The 26619-nt window shown below is 42.7% G+C and overlaps 2 protein-coding genes across 2 annotated transcripts; one reads left to right on the top strand and one right to left on the bottom strand.

Annotated features, from left to right (window-relative positions):
* The first annotated feature begins 1342 nt into the window (after window positions 1-1342).
* Window positions 1343-4568, top strand: pou3f2a (POU class 3 homeobox 2a). The gene has a single exon (XM_049589978.1). The coding sequence runs from the start codon at window positions 1343-1345 to the stop codon at window positions 2738-2740; it is 1398 nt and encodes a 465-aa protein (XP_049445935.1). The 3' UTR covers window positions 2741-4568.
* Window positions 4569-13341: 8773 nt separating this feature from the next.
* Window positions 13342-26539, bottom strand: faxca (failed axon connections homolog, metaxin like GST domain containing a). The gene is made up of 6 exons (XM_049590590.1): window positions 23700-26539; window positions 18819-18954; window positions 18270-18466; window positions 17909-18126; window positions 15848-15964; window positions 13342-15558 (listed from the first exon to the last, which is right to left on the bottom strand). Exons 1-6 carry the CDS (start codon window positions 23957-23959, stop codon window positions 15254-15256), a joined length of 1233 nt encoding a protein of 410 aa, XP_049446547.1. The 5' UTR covers window positions 23960-26539; the 3' UTR covers window positions 13342-15253.
* Window positions 26540-26619: the final 80 nt, after the last annotated feature.

Below are 26619 nucleotides of genomic sequence, written 5' to 3'. Positions count from 1 at the left end.
CATGTGATATGGGCATGAGTTAAATAAATGAATTTTTTTTCATTCATATTTTTTTAGGGGAGAGGGAAGCTTAGCTCGGGCGTTGAATGTACCAGGTCCGGCCCTGTGTTTGAGAGTGTAATATGAATATATTTATATATTTCAGATGCATTACAGCATTTTAATGTTGGTGAATCTAATTGTTGCTCATATATTTTGGGTAGTTTATTCAAAAACAATGCATCAAATCTTATGAGGTCAGTATTTGTTTCGTATGTAACAGTTTAATCTGAGTGCCTATAGTTGTCAAATAAATGCACTGGAATAAAAACTTGTAATATTTGTCTGTGACTTGTAATATAGTTTGAGTTTAAAGTAGAATAAAATGGAAATACTGAAGGAAAGCACACCTGAAACTGTGTCTGGGTCTTTCCTCTGCTGTGTGAGGCAGATATGTGTGAAGTGCTTGTCATGGAAACACTGAGCTCTTGTTAGCTTTCTGTATTTTTGTGCATTTGAGGGTAGAAATATTTTTTTTGCCTCCCCACAACATTAAAAATCAAGGCCTGCTCCTGTGTTGGTAGGAGGTTTGGAGGGAAAGCGAGCCTCGCGTGCCACTGTGTGTGCACCCATCTCAAAGTTTACCCAACAAGCAGGTGGAAGGGGGCACGGTGGGCGCAGAGCAGGCTGACGGATCCATTCTTGCAGCCTCCTCTCTTTGGCCCCGAGCTGCCCTCTCCGCTCGCCCCCCATTATTTGTCCCGACGGCCGAGCGCGCGGCCCCAATGAGCCCTTTGGAACGGAACGAAAAGAAGGAGCGAATTGCAGCTGTGACGTGGGCGTTGTTGTTCCATTCACCGCGTTCGCCATGGCAACGGGGCAGAGGCCCTGGAAGCACGCAGCCCCTCTCTCTGGACAGCGTCCTGAGGGCAGAGAGGCAGCTGGAAGTTTCTCCTCGTGATCACTGCTCACTGTTTCATGGCGCAAAATATCCCAAAAATCCTCCTTGAAAATGCGTGAAAATCGGATTAAATTAAGGTTTGGCTTTTCTGAGTGTTTGGACACTGAAAGTTTTATTCCCGAGCGCATAAATGTGGTCACCACATTAATAGATGTGGAAATTCTGTGTATCTTGTGCAACTTTTACGCACCGTTTTGACGCACGAAACCAATAAACGTGACCCACTGACCCAGATTGATGCAAATAAAGACTTTTTTCTTTCCCTTTTTCCAAAGCTGAGTCTTTTCTGTGTTTACACTCGGCAGCCCGATTTCTCCCTCCACTTTGTACTCATGCATGCTGCAGGACTGCTAGTATTGTTGGGCAGAGTGATTGGGGTTTCTGTACAATCTCCCGTGACCAATGAGCGGGGTGCTGTCAGGGGTAACCACATCTGTCAACCGTTCTTGGCCAATAAAGAGCGGAGCGAGGCGGACCACAGGTGCGCGCCTCTGCGTCCCCTTGGCACAGCGCCCGGGAGATGCTGGAGAGAGACGCCTAGCTGCCCCGTGGCGCAAAAGAGTTACTGTCAAAGGCAGCCTCCTTTTAACTCCGGCTATCACTCTGGCTCCGATAGTTATGGCGACCGCAACATCCAACCACTATAGCGTCCTCACCACCCCCAGCAGCGCGCCGCCGCCGCACTCGGAGTCCGGGAGCATGCAGCAGGCGGCAGCGTACAGGGACGCGCACACCCTGCTCCAGAACGACTATAGCACGTTACCGGGCGGTGGACATCCGCTCAGCCACGCGCACCAGTGGATAACGGCGCTGTCTCACGGTGACAGCGGGGCGCCCTGGCCATCTAGTCCCCTCGGAGAACAGGACGTGAAGCCCGTGCTGCACGACAGTGACCGAGAGGAGCTGCAGAACTCCAGCAGTCTGCAGCAACAGCAACAGCAGCAGCAGCAGCAGCAACAGCGACACCCTCACCTAGCGCACCAGCAGGCGCATCACGACGCCAGAGCATGGCGAACCAGCACAGCCACCACGCACATCCCCGGTATGGCGACATCTGAGGGCCAGAGCCTGGTGTATTCCCAGTCCGGCTTCGGTCTGATGCCGGGGGGAGAGCAAGGGGGGATGCACCACCACCCCCTGCGGGACGAGGACCACCACAGCCACAGCCCGCACCTCAGTGAGCACGGAGGCGGCCCTGGGGCCCACCAGCAGTCTCTCTCACACCATCACCAGCACGGGGGCCATCCGGACCACTCGGACGAGGACACACCGACCTCCGACGAGTTGGAGCAGTTTGCTAAGCAGTTCAAGCAGCGACGCATCAAGCTGGGCTTCACCCAGGCGGACGTGGGACTGGCTCTCGGGACGCTGTACGGGAACGTCTTTTCTCAGACCACCATTTGCAGGTTCGAGGCGCTTCAACTCAGCTTCAAAAACATGTGTAAACTCAAGCCCTTGTTGAACAAGTGGCTGGAGGAGGCGGACTCCACCTCGGGGAGCCCCACGAGCCTGGATAAAATCGCGGCACAGGGGAGGAAAAGGAAAAAGAGGACCTCCATCGAGGTGGGCGTCAAAGGGGCTCTGGAGAGCCATTTTCTCAAATGTCCAAAACCGGGAGCAGCGGAGATCAACTCCCTCGCGGACAGCCTGCAGCTGGAGAAGGAGGTGGTGAGGGTTTGGTTTTGTAACAGGCGGCAGAAGGAGAAGAGGATGACACCCGCTGGGGGACAGATACCAGGAGGGGAGGACATGTACGGGGACACCCCTCCTCACCACGGAGGACAAACTCCTGTGCAGTGACCCCTGCGCGTTATGAGCAGAACACGGACCCGTTAACGGAGGAATAACGCCTCCTTTATTTGTTTGATTCTCTGTGCTGGACCCGCTCGGAACTGGACCTCAGCCAGTTTAAATGTTGGACCCACGGACACACACACACACACACACACACACACACACACACACACACACACACAGTGGGGATATACAGTGGCACTCAAGCACTAAAAATACGCATAGCAGAGAGGCTTGTGTGGAGAGGTTTCCTGCCTGCCTGCCGCGGAATATCGGGATACGGCTGGTGTGTGCTAACCAAAAAAATAAAAAATTAAAAAATAAATATAGAACAAAAAAAAAAAAAAATCAGCCACATTGATACAAAACGCTTTTCTATACCTTCAACCCGAGGCGCCCATGTGTCGTTATGTAATGTGTCATTAAAGAAAGGCAGAGGGGCCGATGTGGGCACGAGGTGTCCGCGGGGGGAGACGTATGAAGACAAGCTTTGGGGGGCTCGAGGAGAAGTCGCAGTCGGTGTGGTGTGTGGGTAAATAAACGCCATCTTTCCATCATAACAAAAGCAACAGGGGTTCTTCGCAGCTTGTGGCAAAGAGAGGGCTGAAATGGCAGACACCTGCTGTACGATGTTCTATATACAAGCCAATACCAGCCAACTGCTTCTGTTAATATTATTATTATTATTATTATTATTATTATTATTGTTAAAAAAATTCTGGTGATGAATTTAAGGTGATGCATTGGGTGTCAGCTGCAGCCATAATTTATTTAAATTTTAAAAAAAAAATACTTGCGTTAATTATTTTAAAATATTCAGACACTATAATAATAATAATAATAATATTGAGATAGAGACTGGTTCACTTTACTGCTTTCCTTTCTGTGCAGACATCTCTGTGCGCCTGTTTACAGTGTGTTTTTGCTGTTTGTTATTTCTGTACTTTTTCCAAAATGCTGTGATGAGAAAGACCGAGACTGTCCGGCTGGATGACTCAAAGCAATCCAGCCCATTTTTGCCTTCCTTTTACTATGAAAGATTTAAAAAATAATAATAATAATAATAAGACAAAAAAATAATAAATAAAAAAAAGACAAACTGAATATAATATCCTGGTACCAGCTCTGGCCGCAGTGGCTCTACTACTACTGTATGACTCATTCATCCTCTGAGAAGATTATTTGTGGGATGTATCTCAACTTTTTTTTTTTTTTTTTTTTTTTAAATATGGCTTCGTTTGTTTGTTTGTTTGTTTGCTGAGTTTTTCTCTCTCTGTCAGTCTGTGCCAAAGCACAAACACAGACACGTGTTCTTGTGCCACTTAAATCCTGTGATTAATAACCTGGTGTGATGGTGGGGGGTTACTGAGGAGGAGCAGTTGAGGGGGAGGTGATGAACCCTCTGACTGGAATCTGGAGAAAATATAGAAATTCAGAAACTCAAATCTCGTCTGAAGGATGGAGATGAGCGGAAGGGAAATGTAATATTTTAATAACCCCACAATGTGAATTTTTAAGAGAATTTCCACGCGACGTTTTTGCATTTTTGGAAACTTTCTGAATGTATCAAGCCAACGTGATGTCCCCTTTTTATTTTCCTTTAATTAATTATTTCATTTAAGATAAATCATAGCAATATTTTATGATTTGTTTTATAATAACCGCACCACAATAATGTCCTCATCTACACAATAACTGGCCCTTTATTTAAATAAGGCCCAATATGACATCACGTTTAATCCTTCAGCTGAATTTGAGTTTCTGAGGTGGACAAAAAAAAAGAAAAATTAAAAACCAAAACAAAATAGCATAGACCTGAAATCTGTGATCAAACGAAGAGGAAAAAGAAATCAACGATTGCACAATTTCTATATGCTTTTTGTCATTAAATCGTATTTGTTTTCTATAAAACTGCAGTCTTTGCACGTTTATTGATGATTATTACGTGTATTTATACATTATTTATTTATGTATCCTCATGCACGCGGCCTTGCATTATAATTATGGATTTGATCACTCCGTCTCGGCTGCTTTAAAATCGTCCTTCAGCTGTTTTCGATGTTGTGAGCACAGACACCCGTGAAGATGCTCACACAGACGGACAGTGGGCTCAAACTGAAAACACACCGTAGTGTTAATTAATATTTCCATCAGGATAAATATGGAAACTAAGTGACAGTTATGACGAGGCGTAATTCAGAACACCAAAAACAAGTGAAGCTTTTTCTGTTTGCAGACCTGCCTGTGTAAAACAACCTGCACACAGTCACACATCACAGGCCTGACTGCAGGTGTGGTGCAGCAGCTGGTGCATTATAAACTACATTTATTAGTGTATTATGTATAACCTGGCCTGCTGCCTTCATTTTACACCCTGAAATAATTATTAACATGTATTATGTAGCGTTTCCGCGTCCTAGAAAATCATTTGAATAATTGTAGAAATGTTAAATAACACATGCAACACGGAGATATTGTGTTAAAATTTAATTTTTGATTAAAAACAGAAGCCTGCACTGCAGTGTAAATTTAAAACAATATTTAATTTAACATTTGTTTTCACATATTCTTATATATTTTGATGCAGTAGCTTTTTCATATATATAATTTGACCTGTTATTTGGTTTCATCATCTTCAGCACATCTTCTTCCTCATGGTTGTTTTCACCTCATGGCTTAATATTTCTACATGTTTGGGCTGCTCGGTGGTTAAAACAGTCTGCTGGCGCCACCTAGTGGCTGGGTTGAAGTGGATGGAGGGTGGAAGGTGGCTGCTTTATCGTCAGTGAATGTTGACATGTCTTTTAATTTAGCAAAGCTCTTTTTGAATTATAACTTATAACCAGGGCCGTAGCTACAGTTTAGGACACTGGGTCACACCCTCTGTGTTTTAATCTGGGATTGCAGGCAGTTTATCAACACGATGGGAGTTACACTCTTAAAAATATGCTCAATTTTTAGTCTGATTCCAGTTATTTTCATGGACTTTAACACCAGTGACTCGTGGCTTCACTTGGACTTGAGTCTTTTGACTTGGAAATACCTGATACCTTCCCCCCGAGCCAATTTGGGAAGAGAAAATTAGACGTTTTTCCATTACGAGATGAGTTAGATACAACAAGACTGAACGGAAACTTGCAGAATTAATCCTGTTGTGCAGTGTTTTAACAGATAAAAACAATTTCTAAAAGTAATCCTAATTTTTTTTTAGATTTAATATATCATTATTTTATATATTATTATTGCTAAAATGGCGTTACATTTAATACAGAGTGTATTATGACTTGTGAAGGACCCAAAAGTCAAAGTTCAGGACTTCAGATTTGGCTTGGAACATGACTCAGATCCCTCTGTCTTGACTTAAGACTTGAGACTTACTTGTGACTTGCAAGACGTTGACTTGTCCCCACCATTCTTTTACAGATCTGTCCATTCACAGGAAGCTTCCTGGACATGATGATGTCACCTGGCACTGATTAAAAGGAAATAAGTTCAAATGCACTGTTATTTATTCAGAGTTTTGTTAGTTGTGTTAAATTTACAATCAGATGATGATTTTTTTGTCTTTGAAATAGCTGCTCCATGTAAATAAAATGTGCAGAGAATATAAATTAATGGCAAACTATGAAAAAAAAACCCTAATTAGATTATTTTATGGGAGGTTGGGGGACTCATGACCTCAGGGAATCGTGGTTACGGCCCTGCGTGTGACCTGTGACTCTTATTTATACTGTATAGTGACTTTGCTGAGGTGGACAGCACTGCTGCTGATTGGGAAATATTTAGTTATATTTAAAATGTTCAATTCTAATTCTATGTTGATTTTTTTTTTTAATAATTCAATTTCAATTTTATATAGAAAGCCAAATATCACAAATCACAGTTTGCCTCAGAGGTTTTACAGCACACAACATCCCTCTGTCCTTTGCTCCCTCACAGCAGATAAGGGTAAACCCCCCCCCCCCCCAAAAAAAAACTTAAATGGGGAAAACTTACAGCATCAGATCTCTGAGAATCTCTTTCATATTCAAGCAAAAGGCAGTAATGTAACTGAAATACTTGAATTGATATTGAATCGAATCAAATCTGTGCCTTGTGAATTGGAATTAAATTTGTTCGAGAAATATAAGGTATGCCTTTACTTATACATACGCACTACTTATATATCAGTAAAGACAAGTATAGGGACAAACAAACAGCAAAAAAAGAGATTACATAATGTAAGTCAGAGACATGCGGTAAAAACGAAAGGGGATAAAATAAACTATCCAAAATTTAAAAATAAGTAAATAAATAAAATAAAAAAGAAGAAGAAAAAATAAACAAATATACAACAATAATTTTATTTTTACAGTTCTCACATTTGACATATTTGGTTCAGAGGAATTTACTGCCTCTACAAAATGATAACAACAACAACAACAACAACAACAACAATAATAATACACAAATTTAAAAGTAATGCCAGAGTGGATGACAAATTTCCATGTCTTTTTAAATATACTCTTACTCTGTTTCTAAACAACTACAGAGAAATCACAGACTTTAATTTTCCTTTTGACAACTGAGTTATTTTATAATCTCAGCTTTGTTTGTATTATCCGGGCTTTTATTTTGAAATCTGAGCCAATACGTGCCATTTACAGGCAAAAAAAAAAAGAAAGAAATTTGAGACAGAAAAAAAGGATGTATATTTGTGGGTTGTTGTGTGTGTGTGTGTGTGTGTGTGTGTGTTAAACCAGGTCTAAACCCAGCTCTCTGGAGGACCCTGTTGCCTGGATTCTGTCCTATCAGCAGACGACCATCTGCCCTCCTCCCGGCCCTCACGCTCGTACAGGCATCCTCTGCATTATTCATATTTTCTGTACACACACACACACACACACACACACACACACACACACACACAAAGGCACATTCACTCCTCCCTGCACACAACGTCCCACCTCACACATCATGCACACAGCCACGTGTTAGACAGCCAGCTACACACACACATACACATACACACACACACACAGCTGCTACCTCTGACACTGTACGCCATCTCTGACTCACCAGAGCTGGTTTATACTCTGGTGTCATTGTCAGCTCTGAATTGTCTCCTCTGTCTTGTGTGGAAGGAGATCTCCCAGGGATCCCACACAATGGCCGCAGAAATGCAACCAGCCAAAGTCATCAAATATCATTCGTCTGTTTGTCTCTCTCCCTTTTCATGCCCTTTTTTCGCCCTCACCCACGCTCCGTCTCCGCAGCGGTGCTCCCACGACTTTCTCTTTCTCTGCCTTCCTTTTTTTCCCCTCCCCATTCCTCCAGAGCTCCGGCACAAGCACAAAGAAAAGGGCAGAGAGCTAATTCTTCTGCATTGTTGGGTGGGCTTTGTATTGTCATATGGTAGCAGGCACACAGGGAGAGGGATTAGGAGACAGATATATGCCAGAGCATACCCACCTCTAAGTGTTGATACAGAGCAGGCAGTGGCGACCCTAGAATGTTTTCAGGGTGGCGAGATGGGGGCCAATGAAAATCTGGGGTGTCGCACCAAAACTTAAGATCATAACTGAATTTCATGGATTTGCTTATGTTGTTGGGCGTGTGTCTCAGGTGTGCTGTGGAGGTACTGAAGGTGCAAACCAGAAGCAGTGATGCTCAGTGGATGTCACCTGAAGGAAGGGAGAGACCAAGTGAACAGAGGAGGCAGCTTTTATACCTTGGAAGCCCAGGTGAGCCTCATCAAAGCAACGACCCTCCCATGTCAGCCGCCTGCCTGATGAGGCTAGCTGGGACGTTCTCAAGGACCGTGGGAGGGGCGTCACACTGGGAACAAGCCTTCTCAGGTTTAGAGGAGACTCGTGGGTACACAGAGGCTGAACCTGTCCACACTTCTCCACACTTGCAGACTTTGCGGGCGCGTTCCCAGGAAGTCTGGGAGTGCTAAGGGCTGTCCAAATCCACAATTCAACCAGTCCACCAGGGGCCTGAAGCGGCCTTTCTGCAGACTTCCAGAGACTCTAGACTTCACTGATTGAATTGCCCACAATTCATTGCAACATGGACATGATGTTGTAGTTTTTTTCCAGTAGTTGGCTAAAAAATATTCTGTAGAATATTAAAATGCTACTTGAATCATGTAGGCCAGAAATAATATTTAACAACACCATGGCACAGAAATATGTAGAAATATAGGCTATGGGAATCAAAATGCGTTGTATTATTGAAGCCTACCCTATAGGTTGCACAGTGCCAAATTTATAAGCTGGAAAAGTGGCCGAAAAAACAACTAAGAAGACCTTCTGATGTAACTAATAGATTATGATATACCCAATTTTTTAAGTCATAGCCCAGTCCGTATTTACAACCATCACTATATTTGAATGACTGCAGTCTGTATGTTTTACAGAAATCAATTTTGTTCAGTCACAAAACTACCCTACACATGGGATTTATATCTTGTTATCTACAAGGACAGATGAGCAGACAGAATATGACAGTATTTAAAATGACTGTAACCGCCGCCCGAACGTTTCCATGGCAGTCTCAAGATCTGTCTATCAGCAGCTTGCAGTCTCTCCTCGCAGGCTTTACGTGATGACAGTGAACTCGTCACAGTACATACAACTGAAGGCCGCGAGGGCTCGGTCCTCAAGTCCAGAGGGTGGACATTTGGATTCAGCCATAGAAACCAATTTTATTCAGATATCTTGAGGCGACAATTCAAGGCCCCCATTTGAAAATTGCCATGTCAGTTGTTATTCAGCCCCCTTCCCAACAAGCTACGCCAACATAGTTGATACCAATGGACGATTCAGTTGTCTAGTTTCACAAGATACCCTATCTTTCCTTACAAACACTGTGTAATACAGTGATGTGGGCGTCCAATTATTTTGCCAGAAGGGGCGAGTTGGGGCAGCAATTGCATCAGGAGCCATGGACCCCCTGGCCTTCGCTTGGGGGCCAAACTGAGAGCAGGAGTCTTCAGTGTTTTCCAGGCCAATAAAGGGCCCCTTAGCTGAAAGAGAGACGGAGCAGGGACCCCCTGCTGGTCTACTGTAGTACTGCAGTCTAATGTATATAATTGAGTTGCATATTAAACTGGGCCTACAATAACATGTGCCATGAATAAGCATAGCCTTTAGTGCATACAATACTGAGCTATCAAAATAATGATTATTGGCAGATTCACAGATTTACAGGTGTGTCAGTGTCTCGAAAAGTTACAAAACAATCCACCACAAAAATGTCCCACTTGAATAATTATACACCTAATTGGCCGATATGTTTCAATGGTATGTAACTGTTAGCTAACCAGTTTGCCTCGCTGTTATGGACAGGTACCCAACAGTGCTTTAGCCTTAGCTAGCTAACATCATTGCGCAAGGATTCATGGATAACAGTTAGCCCATTGTCAATGTTGTATAATGTAAATGAAATGTTTGTTTGTTTTTTAAAATAGGCAAATATGGCTTTGCTTTGTGTTCATGTGTATTTTCAGACATATTTTAATTTTTGATAACAAAATAAAAATGTAAATTAATATACCAAACAATAATTTGGTGACCCCCCTGCAGTAACTCTGAGGACTCACTAGGGGTCACTGACCTCCTGTTGAAGACCCAGGCCATAGGTTGTCTAGTCTTTCTTTGCTAACTTAAAAACTGAGCATGCCAGAGTCTTTTAAAGACAGTTATATAGGCCAAAATAAAAATGATTTTGCCAGAGTAGAGGCAGCGTTTGTATCAAGAGGGCCTTGGACCCCCCTGGCCCCCACTCAGGAGCGCCACTGACAGCATTATTTTCCAATATATAAACGTGGTTTTTCATGCACAATTCAACACAATAACTGAAACAAAACAAGAGGAAAATACCACAGCTATATTTAATGAAATATTATGAGGAGTCCATTGTCATACAGCTTTTATCTCTAGGTATGATACATTCATAAGAACCTTTTTAATGAGTACAGAGCGATTTTCTTTTAGACCACATTAATTTGATGTTTTCCCCCCGGCTCACTTATTTACAGTTTGATGAGATATCACAAGTGTTTCAGCTCACACAACACCACAGAGACAATATGGCTTCTAAAGTCTACAAGCAGAAATCTCGATGGAGAGCGACACACACACTGCGGGGCCGAACCCCGACCTCTGACCTCTAACTGCCGAGGAACACTGAGACAAATGAAGTCGCCCACAGACTGATCTGGAAGTTGCAGTTCTCCTGCGCTGGGTGAGCTTACAGAGGGACACCGATCATCAGCCGATCAGCAGGACGGATGACCTCACCATGCTGATCTGAGCTCAAGCAACGAGTTCGGTTTTTTACCTCAATATTTCGTTGTTATGGTTTCGACTGGACGTGAAGCTCTGCAGGGTAAAACCTCCTCAGGGGTTTCTTTTTGCAGCACATGAGGGACTGTAACATCTGAACACAATGGTTTCAATATGATGCTATGAATATAACATTTAGCACATGACATCTCAAAATCATGGACACACATGCAACTACGGCAATGACTGGCAACATGAAGATATGCAGCTGTTTCAGTGGACGTCAGAGAATCTACAGTATTGCACAAACACACGGATCAATACACTTGATTGACTCTCAGCCACAGAAGAGAAACACGTGTAAACAGAAGAAGATAAGTGCAAAAACGATTAAAAGTGTCTCTTAAATTCAAGCACATCCACCATTGAAATCAATAAATATTAACATGAGATTAATAAATAATAAATTAACATGACATATATAAAAACATAAATCGTATGCTGGCACTGATATAAAGTAAACAGTCTGACTAATGTTGAGAGAAGGCAAGAACATGCAGGCGACGGGTTTTAAGACACAGAATCAAAGTTTGTTTTTTCAGTTTCAGGCGATATTACTGTTTGGAAATTAATCTGCAGCACACACACGCAAAGCCTTTATCATCTCCTTACTAAAGGCTTTCATTTATAGCCCAAAGTATTGATGCTGTTGGCGTTATTTTGTCAACTAGAGAACCCAGAATGCCTTACAGCAAAGGAGCTGCACAGATTTTTAAACATCATGCTATGGTACCCATCAACATCATGGTCTTACTTAAAGGTATACTACGCAGGATTTTCCCTTAAGAATCAATGTATAAACCAATACAGATGCACCTTAATCCCTCTCAATCTTCACTTACGGCCCACTCTCAGTGTGTGGTGGTGTATTTATCTGCAGACACTCAACTCTCTGCCTGTATTTTCCATTTGCAAAACAACAAAAAAAGAGGCAAAACCGCCACAAAGTTTGTGTCTTGCCCGTGTGTAAGAGAGGTGGTGGGGCCGTTTGTATATCTGTACCCTGGGGCCCACTGTCTCATAATCCCCCCATGGTTGCACACAAGAAAAAGCTACGAAAATTGATGACGTGGCACCGAAAAAACACAAATACAGCGAGGCTACGTGCCAAGCTGAGTGAATCTGTGGTTGGCTTTCACTTTGACTTTCAGTAACCGACAATCCTGCGTAGTATACCTTTAAACAAATGACATCAGAGTCACAACTGCATCTTTACAACCCTTAAAACCCGACCCTTTCCTAAGTGTCAGATTTATCATGTCGTACTGTTAATTCCTTTTTCACAATATACTGCTACATTTTAATGCTACGTATTTGTAACGCATTATAAATTTTTTGTTCACACAGTGCCTGACTGGTGCTGAATTTTAGAGTTTGAAACAGTCTATCTTGGCCATTATGACTTCCTTAAAATGTATGTGTTTAAAAAATACTGGTCAAGATATTGATTCTAAGTTCTTGGTTTAGTTTTAAAAGACGTGTACTGACTGAGCACGTGACATGTTGCAGTAAGAAATAAACTTATCAGTGCCCTCTAGAGGACAAATGATGTCATGGGGACAGTTTCCAAGTTAAATATATTTTTGGCATTACATTGCTGCACTTTCTTGATTCAAATTATGCCAGTGCAAACAGTGTATATCTGCATTAAGGCCTGGTCACATTACGATTCGCAGTGATTTCTATTCATTCCAATGGATTCGCCTGCAAAGTAACTTCTACCACCTGACTGAACTGAACCATGACAGTTTGTGTGTGTGTGTGTGTGTGTTGGGAAGGAAAGGCTCGGTTGTGAGTCCGTGTGCCATCATCACACACAGAAGGTGACTCATGCATGTGCAACATGGACAGAAGCAAACATACTCTAACTGTACACCCCTTTGTTTGCATCTATATCTCTCGCCTTCACGCACAGTAAGTTTGAATGTGCATTTGCTGAGTGACAAACACACATGAAATGGTCACACACCCCGAACACCACGCAGCCCAGCATATTAACCTGCATCTGCTCTGTTATTGCTGTACATCAATCCCTCAATTTAAATCACACAGCGTCTGTGTAAACAAAAACTTATTTTTCAGGATGGCTACTTCTTTGTGTGGCTGATTCATCGAGAGGCACCGACAAACAAATTGCATCATCAAAACAGAATAAATAAGCCAGCTAAAGAAATGTAAATATCATCTACGTGGAGTGTAAAGGGAGCGTTTCATTGGCACGTACCAGCCATGCACTTTCATTCAGACTATATATCTATGTCATCTATTTCTACATGATTGTGTGACTCGCTCTCAGTGCTCAGATGCATGAACGTCTATTTGACCTTAAGCTACTGTCCTCAATGACGATCTAAACTAGAGTTGTTCTAGTACCAATATCAGTATCTGAAATGTTTCCGATACCACCTAAAATGCTGGATCGAGTATCCACGAGTATTCAAGTCTAAGCACTGATACGATAGCATGTAATTTAATGATAAGTCTTAAAGTAGTCTCGCAGTTCTGCCGTGCATCCACTGGCATCTACTTTTTTAGAGCAGTGAAGAAGAACTGCTTTCCAGGTAAATAGTGTTTCGTTAGCTGTTGGCAAAATGTCAGAAATTTGGCAAAATCTATGTCGAATTGAGAGAGAGTTGCTGCCTCATGTGAGGGAGTTCAAGTATCTCGGGGTCTTATTCATGAGTGACGGTAGAATGGAGCGTGAGATGGATCGGCAGGTCAGTGCGGCTTCTGCACCGGACCGTCATGGTTGAGAGGGAGCTGAGCCAGAAGGCAAAGCTATCGATTTACTGGTCCATCTACGTCCCAGCCCTCACCTATGGTCATGAGCTCTGGGTAGTGACTGAAAGAACAAAGTCGCAGATACAAGTGGCCAAAATGAGTGTCCTCCGAAGGGTGTCTGGGTTCAGCCTTAGAGATAGCGTAAGGAGCTCGGACATGTGGAGGGGAGTTCGGAGTAGAGCCGCTGCTCCTTTGAGTCGATAGGGGTCAGTTGAGGTGGTTCGGGTATCTAAGGCCCAGGGGACGCTGGAGGGATTACATCTCGCCTCGGGGTCCCCCAGGAGGAGCTGGAAAGCGTTGCTGGGAAGAGGGACGTGTGGAGTATTTTGCTCAGCCTGCTGCCCCCCGACCCAGCCTTGGACAAGCGGATGAAAATGGATGGATGGTATCAGAACGGTACTCCGTATCAGCCTATTCGCCAGCTCAGGCATTGGAATCAGTATCAGACAGGAAAATTGGTATCGGAACATCTCTCATCCAAACAACACAGGCACCTGACAATGTATGCTGCCACATTACGCTTCTAATGCAGGGACAAATTATTGTTATCATTCTTTTTTTTTTTTGGCAAAACAATTGTCTTAATAACAATAAGTGCTTACGGCAGATTGCAGTTTACTACCCATTATCTTTCATTAACTTTTACTGCACTACTTAAACACGGGCAGCAGGCATTACTGTAACATCCCAGCTGCGGAGACAAACACAGGAGGTCCTCGTACTGATCCTAGACCAGCAGGGTGGGCGTTCATGGAGACTACTACAAGACAATCTGAAGGAGAAACACCTACAGTATTTACACCATATGACAGAGGGGGTGATTCTATATCTGCAGGCTATCTATACTATTTATACTCATATATAATCAATCTAATAAATCCGATCCATTTATATATTTACACTGAGTTCATTCACATGAATCATGAATCCCTGGACAGGTCCCTACGATGTCATGTCAACACAAGGCGTTAAGGGTTCAGTTAGTCAAAACACACGAGGCTGGGCGGTGCAAGTTGCTACGAGGGACATCGGGGGTCAAGCACATGTCGTTGCCGTGGAATCGGCGACGTGACAACAGGCGGTGACTGCAGGTGACCACGTGGAGGAGTTTCTCAGCAGTGGCGTCATTTACTCCTGGTGTTTTTCTAATCTTGTACTGCTTCTTCTCTGTTCTCTCTCCCTCCACTGAAACTTTACATTTCTATCTGTCTCACTCCCTCTGCTGCAGTAGGTCCTCCAATACGGTATGCACGTGAGACCTCCTCAACGTCTCCACTGACACAGGAGACACTAACAACACTCCCCAGGTATGTTCTGATCAGAGAGGTAGGGGGCATGTGTGCAGGCGGGACGCAGCTCCCTCCTGTGGTGTGCGTATGTGTGGCGTGTACTACACATGTACGTTTCGTCAACACTTGGGCTGGTCGATTTCAGAGCACTCCGTGTCCATGTCAGAGTCATACAGCGAGTGGCCTGTAGGGTCGCTGTCGGGCGACATGGGGTCCTTTGGTGTTTGAGCCTGGGAGGTGTGCGTGTGTGTGTCATCGTGGAAAGTGTCCGAGCAGGAGAAGAGGCCCAGGTCGGGGAGTTTGGAGGGCGCGTCGCTGCTCTCTGTGGTGTCGCTGTAGCAGAAGTCCTCCAGGTCCACAAACCACTCGGGCCAGAAACGCCGGCGGATGCGCTCGCAGTACATGGCCAGGTTGATGAGCTCACCTGGAGGAGGAGGACAGACAGACGAGTGGGTGAGGTGGTCTGAAGGTGTCGTGCAAGAAAAAACATTTCTAATACACAACATTTTCCAGGCTGAGAGAAAATGTCACTGATTAAGAAGCTGCAATTTAACTTGATGTTTTCATGTGGATGTTACAGTACGTCCTCTCAAAATGGATACAGAGGTCATAGTGGTGGATATCTCAAACTGTCCTTATCGTTAAACTTAACTTTGGATATGTGAGAAAACACAGCATGTTCCTTTCCAATGTGTGTGAATGGCTGAACTCACCTTTGATCAGCTGCTCCGGCCGTGTTCCTGGTAGCGTCCACATAGCCGGGGCCAGGTGACTGAACACTGCAGCGTCTACTGTCGAAAGCTTAGAGCCCATCAGATACTTCTTATCACCTGAGACGCAACACAGGAAAAAGACATGTAAAAGAAGTTAATACGGGAAACAGGGGGAAGCAGCTAGCCAGGCTCTGTTCATGCATACATTTGTACAGAAAATGTACACGAGAGGAAATGAGATGAGAGATCGATTGATGCATTCAGGGTCATGAATCTTTAACCTCACTGAGCACTGTTTGTAAAGTAACGACTCTTCCCACCACAGCTCTGCTACAGCCTCTCAGATCTGCCTCTCTTACATCTCCGACCGCAAACTGCCAGAGGTTGTGTTATCGATTCCAGGCTGCAGTGCCAACCTTTCACCACAGGAGGTCAGTATTGTGCTTTTATAGGACGAGTATAAACATGATGTCACTGGTTACAGTTCTCCTGACACATTGAAAAGCCATTGCAGTGATTTTATTTTGCCAAATAAGCTGTTGATCTGCATCCAGGGTAAACTATGTGAACAAACAGGCGACACAGATTGTCACACTCTCTCTGTTTTAATACAGACTGCACTCATAAATGCACAAGAAAAACTAATTTTGCTGCACTGAAGGTTTTCACGTGGCCATATTTGAAAGAACACTTCACCCGCAAATGATCAGTTGTATATCAGTTACTCACCCCATGTGACCTTGAATTCCTAAAGAAAACTTTGTTTTTCTTGCATGCCTCCATGGAGAACGGAGAATCACGGAGAAACACTTTCTTTTTTTTAATTGCAAGACAATACAAAACTCTAACAAAGCAGTGAATACAAAAGTGAATACAGGCCGGTAAATTAATTGTTGTCAGGGGATGAAGGGACACGGCTGTGTTGACTGTCGTGTGTGTTTGTGTGTCTTTACTCTACAGGTTTGACAGGAGAAAGGAAGAGAGAAGAGGAGACAACAAAATATAATAATAATAAATAAAATAAAATAAAATAAAAAATACTAATAAAATTTAGAAAAAAATAAATAACAAAAAATGTAAAAGACAAAAACTAATAATAACAATAATAAATAAGAAAAAAATATTAACAAAAACAAATTTAAAAAAAATAAGAAAAAAGAAAAAACACAAAAAAATCATTAAAAATAATAATAAATAAAAAAATACTAACAAAACAAATTTTAAAAAAGAAAAAAACTAAAAAAAAATCATTAAAAAATGATAATAATAAATAAATAAATACTAACAAAAACAAATTTTAAAAAATAAGAAAAAATACTAAAACAAATCATTAAAAAATGATAATAATAAATAAGAAAAAATACTAACAAAATGAATTTTTTTAAAAAAAGAAAACTAATAAAATAATAATATATCAACAAGAAATATTAATAGAGAGAAAATACTGATAAAATTTTAAAAAAATAAATAACAAAAAATTTAAAAGACAAAAACTAATAATAATAATAAATAAGAAAAATACTAACAAAACGAATTAAAAAAAACAAACAAGAAAACTAATAAAATAATAATAATAATATATCAACAAGAAATATTAATAGAGAAAAAATACTGATAAAAATAAATACAAAAAAAATATTATTATTATTATTATTATTATTATTGCAGGTGGGTTGTGTTTCTTTATTTCAACTGATCTGTCCAACTATGGATCTTGGATTATACTGCACGAGTTGTGTGAGAGTTTGTAAACACATGTTTTCATATAGTTTTGCTGTTGTTAAAGGCAGGCCCCTATGACTTCAATTCATCAATCATTTTCTCCATTTTTGTATCATCTGAGGCATGCGAGAAAAATTGTTGTCTTCAGGAATTCAACGTAATACAGGGTGAGTAAACAAATGACCATGGGATGGGGGTGAAGTATTCCTTGGGTTGACTCACATTCTTCTCTGCAAAAACATCCCCCACATGATCACAATAACCCCAAAAAATATACTATACTATCTTCCAAAAGATGTGCATCATCATTATTATTATTATTATTCCCATATTTCTCACCTAGCAGAGTTGCCAGGGTGCGCATGTCCTTCTCCATCAGGGCGTAGACTTCCTCCTCAGAGAACCGTCCAATCCCGTGCCCGTACATCTCCCTCTTGACAATCCCGCCAGTCAGGTGACTCAGGATCCACTTGAGCAGATCACTCAGTGGCCCGCTCACTGACAACATCTTCTGGGTCTCCTCCAGGTTGTCCACCCACTGACAGTAAGCTATGGTCCTGCAACACAAACACACAGGTGCATTTGTACACACACATAAACACATCTCAGAGTTAATATTTTACCTCATGCTCCTTATCATTAAACTGCACTACGTCTAAGACAATAGAAAACTGCTGTCTGGACTTCACTGGTCCCTCACCAGTAGAAATGCTCCTCCACCATTTTGGTGATGGCGCGAGACACCGCCTTCTCCTGCGGCGTCAGGCTCTTGTTGAGGCTCGCGCCCAGCCTCTCCTCCAGGAAGTCGATGATGAATTCGGTGCCACACACCTGCTCCTGGTTGTATTCAATCCATGGCATCTTTCCCTGTGGCGAAAGCTTCCCATCAAAGTAGTTCTGCGAGAGAGAAGGGATTCAGGAGAGGAGCGGAGAGACGGAGGAAAACCACAATAAAGAAGAAGACTTTAAAAGCACAGAATCGAGAGAGTGGCTGGCGATTGGTATTTGGAGAATTAAATTGGATCAAGACAAAACATTTAACAAAACATTTAAATGAAATTTTAATTATCCCTTGCAGGAAAACTGAGTGACGGCAGCAGCAGAGACTCAGCGCTGAACAATAATTAATCACAGTAAAAGTAATTAGAGCAGTCGAAGAAGAAATGGGGATTAACACATCCTCACACTCGGTCGTAAACACGCCATGTGAGGGGGTCACCTGAGGAGAATAAAAGCAGGACAGCTGTACCTTATAGGGCAGATCAACCATACGGAGGTAGGTCTCCATCTTAAGGCAGAAAGGGGACAGGGATGGGATGCCAGTTTTGGGCCTGGAGAACTGGTGGAGTATGATGGCATCTTTAGAGTCCAGCTCTTCCTCCTTTCTGTGTGGAGGACAGATGATACATTATAGTCACTTTTACTGGATATGGACAGACCTAGATAGATCCAAACTGCGTGTCATGCAGACAGCTGTCAGTCAATCCGCAGTGTTTAGGATACACGTCATTGTACACGCCCATTTTTCAATGTAAAGTTTGAGGTGAGGAGGAATTTAAAGTAGCATGGACAAAACGAAAAGACAGGGAGGAAGTGTCACAGTTTCTAGCCAGAGACATGATGCCCACGAGCACCGTGGAGAAAGACAGGTTCAAGAAATGAACTAAAGAGACAGACTGCAGGTGCGAGCTCCCAGGCAGGAAATGTTTTTCTCACACTGCTCTGCCGAGCTTTACGACGCGCGCTGTGAGAAGCTGGAAAATCATTTGGTGTCTTCAGATGTCAGACATTTTAGGATATTTTTCAAACTTGCAGCATCATCAAATTACATATCGTGATAAATATCGATATCAAACTATACGGGGAAATTATTGTGATAATATTTTGTGCCATATGGCTCACCTCGATTCCAACATGGCAGCTGTGTCACAAGCATTCTCATGTTACAGCTAAACAGTACACTAAAATATGTTTCTGAACACATTTGAGGTGAGAAATAGGCAATGCAGAAACAGAATTTTGATTCATATTTGATCAGCGCTGCCTAGTGTGACAGTTTAATTTCAGTTCACAAGCAGTGATTGACAGAGAGACTCCTTGGCTCTGATTGGTTGTTTCCTTCAGCCGCAGTAGATTCTAACAAATGCCATTAGAGGCAATAGAAGAAGGAACATGATATTCTTTCACAGAATATCTATCTCATGTAATACACTGTGGATGTAGTGACAGTTTGAACAAACATGACAAAAGTTATTTTCATAAAAGTTACCAACTGTAGCTTTGAGAGGATTCGACTTCCATTAGGAGACAAAAAGCAGATCCCCACAACACTGGAAATTAAATTTCAGCGTTAGGTTTCAGGTTACCTCTCGAGAGGCAGTGGCTAGGGTTTCATGTAACTATTCTTTTCAGTATTGAATAATATTGCAATTATTTTCAAGATGAATTGTTTGGAGGGAAGAAATGGCACAAAAATAGTGAGGGAAAAAAAGTCCATCGTAGTTTCCCAGAGTCCAAGATCACATCTAAGATGTCTTGTTTTGTACAACCAAATCCCAAAAACCCCAAACATATTCAGTTTATTATTATGGGGCAACCAGCAAATACTAAAATTTGGAGCCAAAGCAGACACTAGAAGATTTCTGCCTTGAACTCCTTTTTTCTCTCTGCCTGTCTCTCTCTACCCCTAAAAATATCTTTAAAAAAAAAAGAACAAATAACATCATCTAATAAGAGATAAAATGAGGAAGGCTAAAGCTAACAATCAAGATAATAAATGAGAAATAACATCAATAAAATAGCAATAAAATCAGCTCAAATAAAGTCGGGATATGCTTTCTGATAGAAGTACATGTTTAGATGAAACTTAAACTAAGCCAGTGACTCAGACAGCCTTATATGTTCAGGCAGGTCGTTCCAGAGCCTCGGGGCCCTGCTGGCAAACGCTCTGCCCCCTTTGGTCTTCAGTCTGGACTCTGGAACAAGCAGAAGACCTCTGCCCGAGGATCTCAAACTACGCTGAGGTTCAAAAGGGACTAACAGGTCTGAATGTAATCTGGAGCCAGGCCATGAAGAGTAATTAATAAGTTTTGTTAAAGGCGCTGCATGTAAGAATGTGGCCAAAACGGTTACTGCACTCAAATTCAAAATACTGCCGCGAGTCGTGTCCGCCCCCCCTCCCCTACAGATTCGAGGTTAGGGCTGTCAACGAATATTCTAAATTAGAATTTAAATTCGAATTTGAAATAAAAATGGACCTTCGAATGTGAAAATTGATATTCGATTGTAGAGGGAAAAAAAACCACCACCGCAGCTGTCCTCTTTGTGAGTGGGCGTTGGCATCAGACGCGCATTTCTCCACGCTGGTCGACAAGTGGTTCTGCTCCCAGCTGTTGTCTCCGTCACCCGGCTTGACACATTTGCTCGCGGCTCGTGCAGAAAATAGACCAGACGCTGAAACGATCGCCTGCGGCCTCGTGCCTATGACCGAATCACAGCCGTGACGATATACAGTACAACATCACTCCCCCTTGTGTGATATTGCTTAAATATACTCACTCTAGTGTTTACTTTATTTTCCATTTTCCTTGCTTCTGTTTTTCCTCTTCTTCTTCTTCTGTTTTGAATCTCATTTCGCTCGACTTCCTGATGGGTCCTAGCGCCTTGTGGGGCGGGTACAGCTGACCCAGCCAATCGTGCTCATTGTTCAGAGACAAACGTCACCCGTAAAGTGCAATTGGCTGGAAACATGTCACATGGGAACAGATGCCTTCAGGGCTCACAAAAAACACTCCGGCATACTGATTACAACCACACATTCATGAAATGGTCAAATTATCGTACATTTGGCCTTTTTTGGGATTATTGATCGTACATCGTACAGAGGGCCAAATTATCGTACAAATACGATAATTATTGTACACCTGGCAACGCTGACTGTAACTGTTGCTGAGACTCTGCTGACTGTGTGACTGGTAGACGGCGGTGGGTGGCGCAACAGGCCAAAACACAAATTCAAAACCTAAACATGATTTGCAGACTGCAAAAAAAAATTTTTAAATGCAAATATTCTGGCCGTACTATTGTTGTCGGTGAGATCAGTATGTTATATGAACATTATTCCTTCGTCTCTGTGACATATTAGGATGATTTTATGACTATTTGCTTTAGATTTCTTACATATAGCTCCTTTAAGCTGTTGGGGGATGCTTATCATTTTTTTTTTTAAATGTGTGTTTTTGTTTTTGTTGAATCAAATCGCTAAACGCTAACTAACACAAAGTATTACTCCAGTTGCACTGGTTGTACTGGACTTAAAGAAATACTTAAACATTCTGGAATTCTGGGATGTACACTTATTCACTTACAGCAGCTGAGAAGACTGGTATCACTCTCGCATCTGTCTGTTAGCTAAATATGAGGCTTAAAGCTAGCAGCCAGTTAGCTTAGCTTAGCATTGAGACTGGAAACAGCTAACCTTGGGGATGCACGATAATATCGGCACGTCATCGGTATCGGCCAACATGCTTTTATGATGTTAATTCCACTACAGAAGAGACTTGATGATCACTAGATTTAGATATGATGATATATCATTACCAGTATGGTCAAATGAGCTGTTACGTATCAGCATATTGGATATCGGCAACAAATCTAATATCGTGCATCCCTAGCAAAGCTGGCTCTGTCTGCTGATGACAAAATCAATCTACCAGCAGCTGTAAAGCTCACTGATTAACACAGTACATCTCAAAAACTTGAAGTGTAAAAATGACAATACAGAATGTGACGTTGAGTGCACACACTTTGGTCATAGAGATAACACAGCACATATCTTCCCCGTCCCAGACAGCCTATATATTCTCTAATTTTGGTTTTACGAGGGTTATGTGTCAGATAATTTATTAGCTGGGAGCAGCCACCTCCTGGAGCCTCTCTTGTTTCTCGGCAACCTGACAGTGACGACAGAGCTGTGCTAACTGCTTCCCTCTGTTCCCAGTCTTTATGCTAAGATAACTTACATGTAGTAGGATGTAGTGTGTGTGTGTGGGTGTGTGTGTGTCCTATCATGCCTGCATAAATTACTGATCTGCATCCAAGGTCCTTTAACCGGCCCCTGAGTGACCGTCAGCCCCCGGGGGCCATTTTTACTGCCAGCAAAGGCAAAACTGCAATGTCAAAATCATGAATCACACCCGTGTTAAAGATCACGTTGCACTCCCATGGACACAGTTCATGGACGAGGCCTGTCCAGGAGACGGCGACACATTCACGTGTGCACAGTACAGCAGAATGAAAGGGAGCTGTCCCCCGTGTGAAGTGCTGAGACGTAGAAAAACAGGCCTCAGAGTGGAGGAGCTGTTTGTGTCAGAGTGGTGCTGAACTGCCTGCAGGTTTTGGTGCACTAACCCAACGACAGCACGGTGTCTACTGTATATTATGGGGTGGTATTTAACGTCAGACTGGACAGAAACAATAGCTTGCGGAAAGGGAAGCTGCAGGCAGATGAATATGTAACTGCACAACGTAAATACATAACCTAGTGTGTTGGAGCTGTTTACATCAGAGCGTGTTTTGCCTTATAGCTGCAGTGCTTCAGTCTGAAACCAAACACCGGAACGTGTGTGTGTGTGAGAGGAACAGAGGGGGGATCACAATGAAGCAAACACAACATGAACCTATACATCATGTCGCTTTGTCCTTGAGATGAGTCAAAGTGACCTGCTGTCAGAGCCTGTAATGTTACATTATATGAGAGGGAATGCTCCTGATAAACAACAGAAATGAGGATTTGTGTTTATTGTTTGTTTGTTTTTAATCCAGATTGTTTTGGATGATGCAGCCAGAGATGTGAGGCATGACCCCTGACATGCATGTGCTGTTAATGCACAATAATAAGCCAATAAAGATGGAGATGATGTGTGTTTGTGAGGAGGAGGGGGGCTGGAGGTGGTGGAGGGTTCAGTTACATCACAATACACCCACTCACGATTCCTTCTCCTCCGCTCTCACCCCGCCCAGCCTGTCAGGATTAAGTAATCTCAAACCCAGGAGAAAATACAGCAGAGCAGGAGGAGGTGTGCAGCGGAAATATGAGGTTTGTGAAGGTGCATCCTCTGCGCTTTGGTACCTGATGGCCAGCAGTTCGTGCAGCAGATAAGCAGCAGCAGCCAGCAGAGCCCCTCCGGTCAGATACAGCGTCTTCCGCCACCACGAGTCCGAGCCCAGCGCTGACATGATCCCGCCGTAGTCCTGCAGAGGGTAGGCGATGATGCACCCATAAAACGAGAGCTGCTCATCGGGGCCCAGCAGGCCGGAGGAGAAGCTCTGGTTCTGGCCAAGATCAACCACACACGACCGCGTCCAGGCGAACCCGACGCGCCAGTACATGCTCTCTGTCTCCGGCCACTCTCCGCCTCACTCGGGCAGCTCGGGGCTTCATCAGCGGGGGCGTCATCATGGGTGCACGCGGCTGCAGGCGCGGGGCGACGGGGCGAGGAGCAGCCGGCTGGACACAAGCATCCCGCCCGGAGCTGGTCCCCGCTGCGGGGTCGACATCCTCCGCAGCCCGCTCGGAGCTCGCTGGCTGTAGCCTCCCTGCTCTCGCGGTCAAGTCACACACGGGAACAGCGGCGCTTCCGGTGGGGCCTTTCAAAATAAAAGCTGATTTAGTGTTGCGACATTCTTGGAGGGATGCTGGACACCAGTGTAAAAGCAAAAAAATGGACAGTGGGCTATTTTGATTGTTAATATAGGTCCAATTCAATTCAAATTTTATTTGAAAACCCAACATGAGTCACATTTTATTTCTATTTATTTTGATTCTATTACTTTATATTTACATACTTTCTATTTCATACTCTTATCCTTACTTCTTTCTCTACTGTAACACATCACAATTCTCCTCAAGGATCAATTAATTATTTCTGATTCTGATTCATACCACATCCCTCTGTCCTCAGACATTAATAAAGGAAATCCTCCTCCCAAAAATAAATGTACATGGGAGACAAAGTTAGGAACCTCAGGAAAAGCAACTAAGGAGGCCTGCCATATGTCTGTATGCAGACTAATATGTTACAGATATAATAATAAGAGCCCTGGACCCTACGTGGCCTACTACTGGTACAACTGTACTGATTTGAGGTCTACAGAGCCGCTGCTACTACCAGTACAACATGGTGGATTATGAGACATCGGGCCCCAGGGCACAGACATGCAGACGTCCCCACCGTCTCTCCTACACAGGAGAGGGACACACAGACTGTTTTTTTTTTAGTCATTTTGCATTTCTTTATGGTAATTTTATGTCTCTTTGTAGTTCCTTTGCATCTTTTTGAGGTCATGTTGAGTCTCTTTTTTGCTGTCTTGCATCTCCTTCTAGCCCTTAACCATTTTTCTGTAGTTTTATTTGTCATTTGAGTCTCTTAGTAGCTGCTTTGTGTCTATTTTTTTTAAGTCCATTTGTGCTTCTTTATGGCCATTTTGCATGACGTAGTTCTTTTGCATCACTTTGTAGCTGTTTTGTGTCTCTTTGTAGTTGCTTTGCATGTTTTTGAAGTCACATTGTGTCTCTTGTAGTTGCTTTGTGTCTCTTTGCAATCAGTTAAGTCTCTCAGTAGCTGCTTTGTGTCTATTTGTTATCCATTTGTGTTTCTTTATGGTCATTTTGCATCTTTTTGTGGGCTATTTTGTCTCTTAGTTGTCATTTTGTGTCTCTTTGCAGTCATTTGAGTCTCTTTGTAGTTGCTTTGTGTGTTTGTTAAACCACGTTAAGTCCCTTAGCAGTAGCTTTGTGTCTCCTTGTTATTTTGCTCCTTATTGTCATCAGTGTGAATCTCTTTTTGTCTCTTTGAAGCAGTTTTGCATCTCTCTGTAGTCATTTTGCAACTCTTTGTGGTCATTTTGAACCTCTTCCTGGTCAGTACATGCTAATCAGAGTGACATTTTGCAGTTGAAGGATATGGGGGGGCCCCTGGGCCGATGCCCAGTAGGCCCGTTCAAATCCATCCACTGGCATCCAACAATATATAAATGAAAAAGAAATTTGGGTTGAGCTCATTTGCAAAGAAGTAAAACCTAAAATCAAAAAACAAAATAGTACACAATTTGAATAGAAATCAACCCCATAGAAAATACATTAAAAAAAACACCAAACGTCACGTGATGCCTATTTTTGGAAAAATAAAAGAAAAAAGTAAATTTCATCCATTAACGCTTTGCTGTAGCACAGCAAATATTACTTGCTTCTTGTAAACCACTATCCCTCATTCATCTTTGCAGCAGTACAGGCCTTTCTCACAGCGTATATCTAGCATCTTATAAGTATAGGAAAATCATTAGTTACTAATAACGTTACCTATGGCTCTGTTGTATTCAAGTGTCCTGGTGAGAGTGGCATTAGAGTGTTCCAGTAAGCACAGTATCAGAGCCCTGAAATCAAAGCAGCTGAGTGGAATTCAGCCATGATTAATGACATTATTCACACCTGAGCTTTTCCTGCAGTGACGAGTCAAAATAAATGTCTGCTGTGGAAAAGGCCTGTTTACATCTGTGCTGCCGAAACATGTCAAACTGTAAACAAAAAATAAGGCTATCAGCTTTTTTATAGTCAAGTCAAATTTATTTATATAGCCTAATATCACAAATTTGCCTCATGGGGGCTTTACAGTTTATACTGTATGCAGCAACCTCTGTCCTGGACCCTTACTTTGGACAAGGACAAACTCAGAGAGTGTCACTTTTCAACCTCTTATTCAATCTGATATTTCCGCTGATTGCTGCCGTTTTTTTACCCTAGAGGTTTTATTTTGAAGGGGAAATCCTCCCTCTTGCGGCAGCTTTTTTCTCTGCCAGCTTCACACAGCTGATGTGACGTCACGGGCACTGACTGTACCCCCTGGTACCAACACCTAGAGGCAACTACAGGTAAATACATCCTCTGGTGTTCAGTGTATTAACTTATAGTTTCTTAAACACGAACAGGATGGAAATGTTTAATTTCTTGTGTGTACTATGTCACAACTTTAACTCCAGCTCAAAAACAGACT

This window comes from Epinephelus fuscoguttatus, linkage group LG11 (genome assembly GCF_011397635.1).
Source record: "Epinephelus fuscoguttatus linkage group LG11, E.fuscoguttatus.final_Chr_v1".
Classification (NCBI taxonomy): Eukaryota; Metazoa; Chordata; class Actinopteri; order Perciformes; family Serranidae; genus Epinephelus; species Epinephelus fuscoguttatus.
Note: the sequence above shows the minus strand (reverse complement) of the source record. Positions and strands in the feature narration are given on the sequence as shown.

Excerpts from the sequence above, each read along its gene's own strand:
- pou3f2a (XM_049589978.1), top strand. The coding sequence starts at position 1,343 with ATGAGCGGGGTGCTGTCAGGGGTAACCACATCTGTCAACCGTTCTTGG.
- faxca (XM_049590590.1), bottom strand. The coding sequence starts at position 23,959 with ATGTACTGGCGCGTCGGGTTCGCCTGGACGCGGTCGTGTGTGGTTGAT. Across the intron at positions 18,467-18,818 it reads TGGTTGATCTGCCCTATAAG|AACTACTTTGATGGGAAGCT; the intron begins GTACAGCTGTCC and ends TCTCTCTCGCAG. Across the intron at positions 15,965-17,908 it reads CACCCTGGCAACTCTGCTAG|GTGATAAGAAGTATCTGATG; the intron begins GTGAGAAATATG and ends GTTGCGTCTCAG.